This window comes from Astatotilapia calliptera, chromosome 19 (genome assembly GCF_964374335.1).
Source record: "Astatotilapia calliptera chromosome 19, fAstCal68.1, whole genome shotgun sequence".
Lineage (NCBI taxonomy): Eukaryota > Metazoa > Chordata > Actinopteri > Cichliformes > Cichlidae > Astatotilapia > Astatotilapia calliptera.
The window spans coordinates 26,217,735-26,230,379 of record NC_137440.1 but is presented as its reverse complement, the minus strand read 5'-3'; the positions used below and the strand labels follow the sequence as shown (position 1 = coordinate 26,230,379).

Here is a 12,645-nt window from a genome sequence, read left to right as displayed (position 1 = left end):
GATGAAAAAAAACAAAGAAAAACAAAGAATTATTAATTTGCAAAAGGTTTGGAGAGAGAGATGTTACTGTCGTACTTTGGAAGTGACATCCAACATCCATTTAAAGTGACAGAAAGCATTTTAAAACTGATGTGGTTTCCTACAAGTCACAAAGGATCCGTTTCTTTGTGTTCAGTCAAGATGAAGTTGCTGCTTGTTGTTGCTGCTGTTCTGGCTGTAGCCAGCTGTGCCAGCATCTCTCTGGAAGATCTGGAGTTTCGCGCCTGGAAACTCAAGTTTGGTGAGACAGCAGACACTTTCTCTCCTCTTTTGTTTTTGTGTTTTTTCAGAAGCTTCTGATCATGTTTTGTGTTCTTTAAGACACTGTCCAAACCTCAAACTTGACTCATCCAGTTATGTAAAAGTTTATAAGATTCAAATCAAAGGAAATATGTTAGCGAATCAAAAAATTGTTCTGTTTCTCATAATTTCCTTTTCCAACTTGCAGAAAAGTCATATGACTCTGAGTCAGAGGAGGCTCACCGGAAGCAGATCTGGCTCAACAACCGCAAACATGTGCTAGTGCACAACATCTTGGCAGACCAGGGTTTGAAATCCTACCACCTTGGGATGACCCACTTTGCTGACATGGTATGTGTACAAAAAAGAGATCATTCAGATTTTACCCTTCACCAATTCAGTTGTTATCTGTCTTTTTTGATGCAATTAGCATGTGAGGATACAAAAAACCAAACAACAACTTTGTTTGATAAAACCCCCATGAATGTCTTCCCTCTTTATCAGGAACATGAAGAGTACAAACAGCTGATTTCCCAAAGCTACCTTGGCTCCTTTAATGCTTCTCTGCCTCAGCGTGGCTCTAGCTTCTTTCGCCTGCCTGAAGGTACTGATCTGCCCGACACTGTTGACTGGAGGGATAAGGGATATGTCACTGAAGTCAAGGATCAGAAGATATGTGGCTCCTGCTGGGCCTTCAGTACAGTGAGTACATAAAATTTTGTGTTGTTTGGGCAACTTTGGGAAACAAAAACTGTTGCCTGGTTTGAAATCGACTCGTCCTTACTGAAGACTGGTGTACTGGAGAGTCAGCACTTCAGGAAGACAGGAAAGCTGGTGTCTCTGAGTGAGCAGCAGTTAATGGACTGCTCTCACAGCTTTGGCAACAATGGCTGCAAAGGAGGATCAGTGAAGCGGGCCTTTCAGTACATCCAAGCCAATGGAGGAATTGACACTGAGACATCCTACCCTTATGAGGCTAAGGTAAATAAATAGCAATATATCAAACACACACACACACACACACACACACACACACACACACACACACACACACACACACACACACACACACACACACACACACACACACACACACACGCACCTGTTTCTTCTGTGATTTAAATCACAAACCTTGAATATATGCAGTCAGGTCTTTATCACCTGAATATCATCACATCATAAATATCAGAATTATAAATGCAAATCAGCTCATTCAGACAGTGGTGTTAATAATGGCCATGCATGAAAGGCTGTACAGTACTGCCAAAACATATGGTAGCTCCAAGCCCTGTAAAACTCACAGCATGAGCTACTTTATTAACTTCTTTCAAAATCTATTTTTAACAGCTTTTGGAAAGCCTCTGTTTGCTAATATAAATATGTGACAGCAGTAGAAACTTATGATTGCATATGTTCTCTGTATTAGGGTCAACAATGCCATTACAAGCCTGATGGTATTGGTGCCAAATGCACTGGCTATGTTGAAGTGGAACCCAGTAACGAAGACGCCCTGAAGGAGGCTGTGGCCACTATTGGACCAATATCTGTTGGCATCGATGCTTCTCATAACTCATTCAGATTCTACCAATCAGGTGCAGACATTGAAAAAATATTTGTAAAGTGCAGAGAAACATTTTTAAATTGGAAAAGAAATGTGAAATGCTTCATTTGTTCTTTTGTTCAGTCTGATTGACATGTATTTGCAGGAGTGTATGATGAGCCCGACTGCAGCAAGACAGTGTTGAACCACGATGTGCTGGCTGTGGGTTATGGTACAGAAGATGGACATGACTACTGGTTGATCAAGAACAGGTATTTACTCCCATGTGACGCTCATATTTTAATGTTTTAGCAGCTAAATGTTGTTAAACTGTGCAATTTGTTTCTTTCTGCAGCTGGGGTCTCAGATGGGGAGACAAGGGATACATTAAGATGAGCAGGAACAAATCCAACCAGTGTGGGATTTCTTCTGATGCAACGTACCCTCTGGTCTGAAGAGGTCGGAAGAAACCTATCCTCAGTTGTTCCCTCTGATTTGACCAAAATTTAGTTTAAAGTTTTTAACCGTGTTATGTAACTAAACATAATTTTATTTGTCGGGTCAAGAACCTCTCTTTTCCTGCATCAGTGTTTAATGGAATAAATTCATAAATAAGACAAATACAAGTTAAAATAAATACATAAATTGTCAAACTGTGTTCTGTTCATCAATCCATCATCTAGACATAAATGTTTAGCACCTGTGGAATGCAGCTGCAGACTTTTGTGTTCCCCAGTTATTTTTGTGTTTTGTGACTCTTCGTATTATGACGGTTTAAGTTCAAGTTTTTAAAGTTTAGCACCGAGTTTAGTTCTTTCTATGTTTTTAAGTTTTCTTGTGTGTCTGTGAGGTTTCTCTTGTGTCTTTGTCTCACCTCTGTGTCACTTGTGAGAAACTGTTTTGTCCCTAGTGCTCTGTGTGTCTTAGTCATGTCGCTGTGCTTCATCTTCCTTCCCCTTTTCCCTTTTTCCTCTCCTCGTGTTTTATCTTTTGCTTTTCCCCATTTCTGTGTCGTGTACTTCCTGTTTTATTTTGACAGTCTTTCATCCCGTGTGCAGTGTATTTGATTTTGCTTCCCAGTCTCGTTAGGTCTAATTCATCCTAGCTATGTTCCCATGTGCCTCATCTTCCCTAAAAGCTCAAAGAAAATGGAGCAGAGTGGATACTTTGATACTACTTGTTCATATTGTAACATAAGAAACTTTGCTCAACTCCTGTCTGGCTTAAAATGACTCATCCTTATTGCAGACTTACACATTGGAGGTTCAGAACTTCAGGAAGATTAGAGAGCTGGTGGCTTTAAGTAAGAAGCAGTTGGTTGATTCGTTAGCAACCATGGAAACAGTGGTGGCAATGACGGTTTGATGGACTGGGCCATTCAGTAGTGGTGTGAAATATTGATGCCTCTGACACAAGATATTTATGTTCTAGAATCAATTCTCATATTAAAATATTGATATTTTAGTCATTTGTGATAAATTTGTAATTTTTCATGAACTGAAAAACAGTGGAAAAGTAACTTTATTACTGGGATTCTGTAAATGATTGGTAGGAACTACTTCTTTTCCCACCTGTCATAGTGATACCCAAAATATCCTGTATAAATGCATCACAGCTCACTTAGTTGACAATAATGGGTGATTATAAGCAGAGCCATGTGTGGAGCTATTTCAGCTAAAACTAAAATAGTGCACATTTAACAATTGAGAAAACTGTAAAGGAAAAATAGAGACACATAAATGACCATTATATGGAAGGCTTGAGAAGACAGGATGGAGGCGTGAGGAAGGAATTACAGTAAACTCTATAGCTAGTAGAAAAACAGAACAAACCTTAATACGCTAAGAATACATAAAAGAAATATACACAATAAACAAACCAGGAATCAAACACAGAATATATAGGTAAACCAAATGAATAAACAAATTCAAAAATGCTGGGTAGCTGAGCCTCCACTGAGAAAAACGATTTATTATTATTCATCCATCCATCCATTCGCTTCCGCTTATCCTTTTCAGGGTCGCGGGGGGCGCTGGAGCCTATCCCAGCTGTCATAGGGCGAGAGGCGGGGTACACCCTGGACAGGTCGCCAGTCTGTCGCAGGGCCAACACACAGGGACAGACAACCATTCGCACTCACTCGCACATTCACACAATAGCAATTTGGATTTTCCAATTAACCTATCCCCTCAAGCTGCATGTCTTTGGACGGTGGGAGGAAGCCGGAGTACCCGGAGGGAACCCACGCAAACACGGGGAGAACATGCAAACTCCACACAGAAAGACCCCGGCCTGATGTTGGAATTGAACTCAGGACCTTCTTGCTGTGCGGCAACAGTGCTAACCACCGTGCCACCGTGCTGCCCTTTATTATTATTATTATTATTATTATTATTATTATTATTATTATTATTATTATTATTATTATTATTATTAATATTATTATTATTATTATTATTATTGTTGTTGTTGTTGTTGTTGTTGTTGTTGTTGTTGTTATGCGAGAGTAAAATGCTACTGAAATATATAAAATCAAAGGTTTATTTATTTTTAAAGTAAAGACAACCGAAACAACCCTCCATTTGTGCTAATGTTTGTCCACCAGAGGGCAGTCTGAAAGTCTAAGCAGAGGCATGTAAGGCGTAAATGAGCAATCAATGTGTTTACTTTAAAATTATTTTTCAGGCTCTTGATGCTCTCCACTGTACACTTGTAAAAGGCCAGAGCCTCCTCTGTAGGGAGGCATGTAAGGGTGGTAAGTAAGCATATACTTTAGCCTTTGCACACAATGTGCTTCACCATTTTGCACATTTTTTGTTAAAGAAATAATGACATGGTGTAACATGTTATGTTTTGTAGCTCATATGAGGTTGTGGTTACCTCATTTTAAGAACACTGTAAAACCTTAAAATTTGAAAGGGGTTTTACCTGATCTTGACCACTCAGTATTCATGTCCATTCTCAGTGCTACATGTCGATGGGGTGGAAGGGCATTTATTCCTCCAGGACCTGAAGCTCAGTAAAGCACCCCACCAACAGCCAAACCCACCTGTTCTCTGATTGGATTGTTAAATTTGTGATTGTCATGACATAACTAATACCTAATCAGCTGAAAGGAAGAAAACTTTTGTTAAAAGAGTGACATCATGCAAACATCATGTGATCCTTCTCCAAATGTATAGCTCCACCTTTTACTGCACCTGAAATTCTTTCACTATGTTTTTGAACTGTTGTGAGTCACCAAACTGGAATACAACTATTATAGTTAGCCATATAGGAACTCTGTTTCTCTGATACAGAACTACAGTACCCAAGCCCGAACTGGCTTAACCTCAATCTTTGCAACATTTTGTGTGGTTTTCTGCAAGACAAAAGGATCTGTATTTTTCTGCTTGTCTTCAATCAAGATGAAGTTGCTTCTAGTTGTTACTGCTTTTTTGGCTGTGACCAGCTGTGCCAGCATCTCTCTTGGAGATCTGGAGTTTCATGCATGGAAGCTCAAGTTTGGTGAGACAGTAGACCCTTTTCTCCTCTTTTAGTTTAGCCTTGGGTGAAATGCTGTTGTTCATGTTTTGTGGTCTTTAAAATATGCTCAGTAAACCTCAAATTCTGAGAAAAAATGTGAACTAACCCTTACGGTTGCTTATAGAAAAGTTTAAAAGGAATAAAAGGGTATCTCTTACCAGAAATTCAATTTTTATTCTTTATTCATAATTCCTTTGTTCTCTTTATGATTTTTTCATTTTCCAACTGGCAGAAAAGTCCTATGACTCTCCATCAGAGGAGGCTCATCGGAAGCAGATCTGGCTCAACAACCGTGAATTTGTGCTAATTCACAACATATTAGCAGACCAGGGTTTCAAGTCATACCGCCTCGGTATGACCTACTTTGCTGACATGGTATGTACGGAAAAACATGTGCCAGTTATGTTTAATCCTTTTTAAAAACATTTAAATTTTGATTGCAAAAATGATATTTGAAAAGAAAAAAAAATGTCCTTCTTCATTATGTTATGTTATTATGTTGCTTTTATTATTCTACCATGTACAGTGTCCATGAGTGTTCTGAAAGGCGCTTTCAAATAAAATGTATTATTATTATTATTATTATTATTAGGAAAATGAGGAATACAAGCACCTGATTTCCCAGGGCTGCCTTGGTTCCCTCAATGTTTCCTTGCCTCACAATGGTTCTGCGTTTCTCCGGCTACCTGAAGATATTGATCTGCCCGACACTGTTGACTGGAGAGAAAAGGGATATGTCACTGATGTCAAGGATCAGAAGAAGTGTGGCTCCTGCTGGGCCTTCAGTGCAGTCAGTACATATAACTTAGTGTTCTCTACTTGTTGTAATTTGGCAAACGTTGCTCAACTTAATTATATTGTATAATCAGCTATATATTCTGGATTAAGATGAACTCATGTTTATTGCAGACTGGTGCACTGGAGGGTCAGCACTTCAGGAAGACAGGAAAATTGGTGTCTCTGAGTGAACAGCAGTTGGTGGACTGCTCTCGCAGCTTTGGGAACCACGGCTGCCAAGGAGGCTTGTCATACCAGGCTTTTCACTACATTATATACAATGGAGGAATTGACACTGAGGCGTCCTACCCTTATGAGGCTAGGGTAATTAGACAGCAATGTCTCAAAAACCTGCTGTCACACCAGATCTCCTAAAACAAAATCTTTGAACGTACATTTTCAGGTGTTCATTACCTGACTATGATCATCTTGCTAAATATCAAAGTTGAAACCGCCATGTGCTCATTCAGACGGTGGTAGTCATGATGGTTTCTGGCTAAAATATATAGTAGTTCCAAGACTTGTAAAGTAGTACTACTTACTACTTACTGTACTTCTTTCAAATACAATTCAATCTAGTATAGTAAATTATAGTAAATTATAACATATTTTCTCTCAATTAGGATGGACTATGCCGTTACAACCCCAATGCTATTGGTGCCAAATGCACTAGCTATGTTCATGTGAGTAACTCTGATGAAGCTGCACTGAAGTCTGCTGTGGCTACCTTTGGACCGATATCTGTGTCCATTGATGCTTCTCATCGATCGTTTCAACTCTACCATTCAGGTGCAGACATTGACACACTTTGGGGAAAGTACCAAGAAAAATATCTTCAAATAGAAAAAGAAATTGAAGGTGCTTAATTTATTCTTTATACCTGTAAGTCTGATTGACATGTATTTACAGGATTGTATGATGAGCCGGCCTGCAGCAGCACACGTTTGGGCCATGCTGTGCTGCTTGTAGGTTATGGTACTTTGACTGGACACGACTACTGGCTGGTCAAGAACAGGTAAATACCCACATGTGATGCTCATATTTTAATTCGTTCATTTCATTCTTTACAATATTCACTGAGAGGTGATACACAGATACGTATACATGAACATGAAGTGTGAGCTTTACTGTAGCTGCTAAATGTTGTTAATTTGTTTCTTTCTGTAGCTGGGGACTTGGATGGGGAGAGATGGGATACATTAAGATGAGCAGGAACAAGTACAACCAGTGTGGGATTGCCACTCGAGGAATCTGCCCTCTGGTCTAATGAGGTGGGAGTAAACGCATCCTCATTTTGTCCTTATTTGACAAACAATTACTTAAAATACCATTTAAGCATATGTAACTTCTGATAATCAAACGGTATGTTTTTACAGTACACTACAGCTTACTATAGGATCGTGGTTATGGGTATTAGTTTTTTAGTTTTATCTAAATTAACTGAGTTATAAGACAGTATCTTTTTTATGGTGTCAACCAGTCTCTCTTTTCCCAAAACTGCAATTCACATTGAGATATAAACATTTACATTTGCGTTTTTACTGTAGTGGTGGGTATGACTTAATAACCATCTTGTGATGTTACCATTAGAACTATTAATCCGTTGATCAATCAGCTTTATTCAGAAAGAGAACCTCAGCCCTTGTGGGATGCATTTCTATCCAGTTTTCTGCAGATCTTTGTGTTTAATCCAGAATAAAGCAGATTTACTGAATATCTGCTGGCTTTTTCTGTAGAGTTGTCAGTGACAGTTTTGTTTCATTTAGAAATGTTTAAATACTTATTAATACCAATGAAATGATATTGCTGAATAATGCACCTTTTGCTGGTCCTTCCTTATCAGGTGTGTGAGTGGGTGGATTTACTATGTTAACAATATTAAATCATTGGTAAAATGTATCAGTCAAATCAAATTATGTACTGCTGATACATTTCTCTAAAATCCATGTGGGTTTTCAACATTTATTTGGTATTTCATGGATTCCAATTGAGTTCCCATTGGCTCAACTTTGAGAGTCACCAATATGTATAAATAGCATATCATTACACTTAAGCAAATTAATTACATGCTGTTTGTTGTGGAAAATAAAACCAAACTGATTTTCTGGGATTTATTGAAAGAATCCATCACTCCAGCACAAACAAGGCTCATACCATGATTTTAAGTTGTTTTAAGTTGTAAATCAGTCAGATTTGACCCAAACACGACAGGAAGGTTAAAGCTTCTGTTAAAATGTTCAGCAATGCTTGATTTAATCTTGCTTGATGTTGAGAAATGTGTGATATATCGTGCCATTAACCATTGAAAATGTTTATTAAAAAACTCCTTACCTTCACCTGTCCCTCCCTCAGAATATCCTCAAGCGCTGATGCAATAGCTGATCCTGTCTGTTTTCGGAGGGAGAAACATTTTGTCGCTCATCCAAGTGACTTCTTGGAAAAGTCACTATAACAAGTATGATTCAATGCAGAGAGGTCTATTAACACATAGTGAGTGAAAAAGGTGACTGAAAAGCAATGCATCATGGGAGTTCCCCAGCAACCTACCCCTATTGCAGCATTACTAAGGAAGGATTCAGGGTCACCTGATCCATCCTTAGCTTTATGATTTAGCAAAAAGGAAAGTTTTAAGCCCAATCTTTAAAGTAGAGACAGTGTCTGTGTCCCGAGTCCAAACTGGAAGCTCGTTCCACAGAAGAGTGGCCTAGGAATATTCAGACCTCAGTCAGGCGCAAGAAATGTTTCTCCTTTATAAAGTTTTATTACACAAAATTAAACGGTTATAATTTTAGCACCATGGAGAGTGCACATAAATTTCACTGTATTTACTGTGCTCTAATGCAAGACTGTTTTTAGTGGTGGACACAAATTCAACTGCATGCACTTTCACACTGCATGAGATAAAGATTACAGACAGACACATGTACACACGCGATTTTTCTTGATTTAGTAAATCTGGGTCTTAATGGTGTAACCACTTATTTCAGTTGAGACCTGCTGAATAAAACTTTCATTTTGCAAACTATTGTGCTTGGCTTCTTCTGGTTGTAATATTCTTACCTCAACTGTTAGCCTTTGTTTGGGAGCTAATCTAATATCTGCCCACATACCATTCAACATTAACTCTAAATGCACCTCAGAGTTCTGCATAAATGACTTAATACCAAAGAAGACCTTCCACCTGACCTCCACTTTTCTAGAGATGCAGTCCACTTGTTCAGAACATGGCATCATTTGTATTAAACCATTATGTACTAATTTGAAAAAAAAATGTTTGTTAGATTGTTAAATGTTTGTTTAAACAAAACAATCAGTATGTGATTGCATTTATTGAAACCTAGTTGAAAGGCTTTGTTACATTCCCCAAACCTTGTTCATGAAGCTCAGCAACTTAAGAAGTTCACCTTCTTTGGTGGGAAAATGGGTTTGACTGTGCATGTTTATTATGTCCTCAATCCCTTAATAACTCATATACAGTTCGTCTGGTCAGTTAATGTGTTAGAGTCCAACTTAAACACTGTGCAGTTTCCAGTTATTCGCTACATATGACCATGTCTACATGCCATAGTGTTTTTATTATCATTTATTTTCAAAAACCGAACAGACAGAATAGGGTAGGACAGGTTGGTTTCAACCTGAAGTTCACTGAACATGTAATTCTGGAAATTGAGGACAAAAATGTGTGGATGACAGTAACGGCAATAACAGTCTTTACACTGAAACATGTTTGACAGGTTGCACTGGTTTATTCAGAAGTTAAAGTTCAGTTTACGAACTTTGCATTGTTCAGCCGCTTCTTTTCTTCCTCTGCTCATCACTCAGTTATACAGGCATAATAAATGATATGAGTAATCAAAGTGATCAAGGTTCAGCCTTTTTTATATTGGTTTGCATATCGTTCTCAGCTGCTAATGTTTTCTTTAGTGTCTAAAACCTTTAATTTGATTATCTTTAAAAATCAATCTGACATTTGCTCGTCATCACTACAGGTACACATAAAATAAAGGGATATAGTTTGTATTCTTTTGTATTCTTTTTTTTTTTTAATAGATGAAGAATAGAAATTAAGACAAAAACTTCTTCTCTTTAACCTTTGTCACACATTCTTAATGAGATTTTCCAAGCTAAGGTGACAAGTTAGTTTAAATTACAAACAGGACCTGTGGATTCAAAAATATGTGATTACTGCCTGGGGCTACAGTTGTAGCCACAGGTGCCCTGGGGCAGACTGACAGAAGCGAGGCTGCCATATCGCGCCATCGGCCCCTCTGGCCAACACCAGTAGGCAAGTAGGGTAAAGTGTCTTGCCCAAGGACACAACGACCAGGCCAGAGAGCCCAGGGATCAAACCGGCGACCTTCCGGTTACAGATGCGATTCCCAACCCCCTGAGCCGCGGTCGCCCTTTGGTTGTTTGTCCTGTAATTGGAAGGTTGCCGGTTGGAGCCCCGGCTCGGACAGTCTCGGTCGTTGTGTCCTTGGGAAAGACACTTCACCTACCGCCTACTGGTGTTGGCCAGAGGGGCCGATGGCGCAATATGGCAGCCTCGCCTCTGTCAGCCTGCCCCAGAGCAGCTGTGGCTACAACTGCAGCTTGCCTTCACCAGTGTATGAATGTGAGAATCAATGAATAGTGGAATTGTAAAGTGCTTTTCGGGGTCCCGAAAAGCGCTATATAAATGCAATCCATTATTACTAAAAAATTTTCCATGAAATATTAACTTCATTTGCTTCATCAGAATCGATAGTCTGTAATGTTTTATGGATTTTAAATCAAATAAAATGTTGGATGAGTAGTATTCTGTCCAACTAAAAAAATGTAAACTCTGATCCAAATTAGACTGTGACTGAGCAGTCATAGCTTAACAGAATGTACAGCAGTGGGTTCAAGTACATTTAATTCTCAGCACCTTGCAGAGAAATACACCCTAAAGACTTCTTTTGGAAGGAAGCATTAGCTGTTTCAAAACCCTGATTCTGCATTGTGGCTGAATTTTTGAGAATTAAATAATGGCTTGGTGTAATATGTCACGCTTTGTAGTTTATGCAAAGGTTTAATTTACCTAATTTTAAGCCCTTTTTAAAACCTTAGAATTTAAAGTGGGTATTCTTCCTGTTTTAATATGACTGTAAAGAACGAGTTTATGTTTGACATAATGTGAAATGCCTTCAACAACAAGGTGAAGTTCAATGATTTTGTGTTGTTCAAAGTTTACATGAAAATCCCAGGCAGTTAATTGCAGTGGCCCATGATCACTTGGTCACTTTTCAATCCACTGGCATGAGTGATGCTGGTGTTGCTCTTGTCAGAAATGATCACAGTCTGTAGAAACAATCTGACAAGAAATACAAGGGGACATCACAAGAGGGCACCAGAGGTGGCTCAACAGACATAACCAGTATTCAGTATTTTTGGAGGAGTGAAAAAAATGTGAATGTGTGACACTCAAGAGATCAAGAGAAGTGTATAAAAGAGAGGAGAGGAGAGATTGTGGTAAGGCTTGCTTGATAAACTGGAAATTTTATGTTTTCTCCGTATGCACTAGTTCAATATAACTGATATTAGATGCATTGTGTGACTGGTGATCAATTAATCAAGATTCAAGAGGTTAAATTTTTTTCTAAGACATGATGTAACATCCATCCATCCATTCGCTTCCGCTTATCCTTTTCAGGGTCGCGGGGGGCGCTGGAGCCTATCCCAGCTGTCATAGGGCGAGAGGTGGGGTACACCCTGGACAGGTCACCAGTCTGTCGCAGGGCTAACACATAGAGACACAGACAACCAGTCGCACTCACATTCACACCTATGGGGAATTTGGATTAATCAATTAACCTATCCCCACAAACTGCATGTGGGAGGAAGCCGGAGTACCCGGAGGGAACCCACGCAAACACGAAGAACATGCAAACTCCACACAGAAAGACCCCTGCCTGATGGTGGAATTGAACTCAGGACCTTCCTGCTGTGCAGCAACAGTGCTAACTACCGTGCCGCCGTGCTGCCCCATGATGTAACATGAGAAGGAAAAATTAAATAAGTCCACAGTGACACAGCACTACAACAACCTAAACAACTGACAACTAAATCACAAAAAAAATGTGTATAATGGAATTCAAAATTTAGAAATAATGAACAAAAAGCTACCAGTGATATGAATAAGATAAGAGCCCATGCAGATATATGTAGATGTAGACATTCGAGGTTACTGCACATAGTGAGTCCCTGGTGTTTGTGTATTTGTATGAGAAAGGTCTTTAGTGTGTGGCAGAGTTTGCTTCTGGGAAGACACTTAGACTTGTTGTCAGGAGTTGTGGGGGGTGTTAAAATCTCCCAATTCTTTTAATCTTTGGGCTGAAGGAAGGACAATACTCGGTGTATAAATGCTCAATCAACAATCATTTATTTCCATACAATGAGCATAAACCATCCGGATGGGGAGACATGCATGCAGAGGGTCACAGCAAATCTCAAAATGGTGACGGGTTACTCAGCTTCTTATAGCCTCTATATAGCCTAAACAT

General features: G+C 39.1%; 1 protein-coding gene and 1 pseudogene across 3 annotated transcripts in view; both read left to right on the top strand.

Moving 5' to 3' along the window:
- The window catches only part of LOC145422388 (uncharacterized), a 30,874-nt pseudogene that overhangs the window by 8,004 nt on the left and 10,225 nt on the right, over window positions 1-12,645 (top strand). Inside the window, exons 10-17 of the transcript XR_013903672.1 lie at window positions 47-280; window positions 488-630; window positions 784-981; window positions 1,069-1,260; window positions 1,706-1,871; window positions 1,986-2,091; window positions 2,175-2,268; window positions 3,068-3,122. The product of XR_013903672.1 is annotated as an uncharacterized LOC145422388 (transcript). The remainder of the gene's footprint in view (window positions 1-46; window positions 281-487; window positions 631-783; window positions 982-1,068; window positions 1,261-1,705; window positions 1,872-1,985; window positions 2,092-2,174; window positions 2,269-3,067; window positions 3,123-12,645) is intronic.
- LOC145422579 (cathepsin L-like peptidase) lies at window positions 5,013-9,146 on the top strand. Of its 2 annotated transcripts, XM_080294097.1 has the most exons (8): window positions 5,013-5,326; window positions 5,577-5,719; window positions 5,937-6,134; window positions 6,254-6,445; window positions 6,745-6,910; window positions 7,031-7,136; window positions 7,289-7,392; window positions 8,474-9,146. In XM_080294097.1, exons 1-7 carry the CDS (start codon window positions 5,227-5,229, stop codon window positions 7,386-7,388), a joined length of 1,005 nt encoding a protein of 334 aa, XP_080150223.1. In that variant the 5' UTR covers window positions 5,013-5,226; the 3' UTR covers window positions 7,389-7,392; window positions 8,474-9,146. The 2 variants fall into 2 exon arrangements, with proteins under 2 accessions (XP_080150223.1, XP_080150222.1); XM_080294096.1 differs by lacking the exon at window positions 8,474-9,146 and having other exon boundaries at window positions 5,033-5,326; window positions 7,289-8,231.

Bases quoted from the DNA above. Each gene is read 5' to 3' on its own strand.
- LOC145422579 (XM_080294097.1), top strand. From the start codon at position 5,227: ATGAAGTTGCTTCTAGTTGTTACTGCTTTTTTGGCTGTGACCAGCTGT. The intron at 6,135-6,253 runs GTCAGTACATAT...TGTTTATTGCAG, and splicing joins CCTGCTGGGCCTTCAGTGCA to ACTGGTGCACTGGAGGGTCA. The intron at 7,137-7,288 runs GTAAATACCCAC...TTCTTTCTGTAG, and splicing joins TACTGGCTGGTCAAGAACAG to CTGGGGACTTGGATGGGGAG.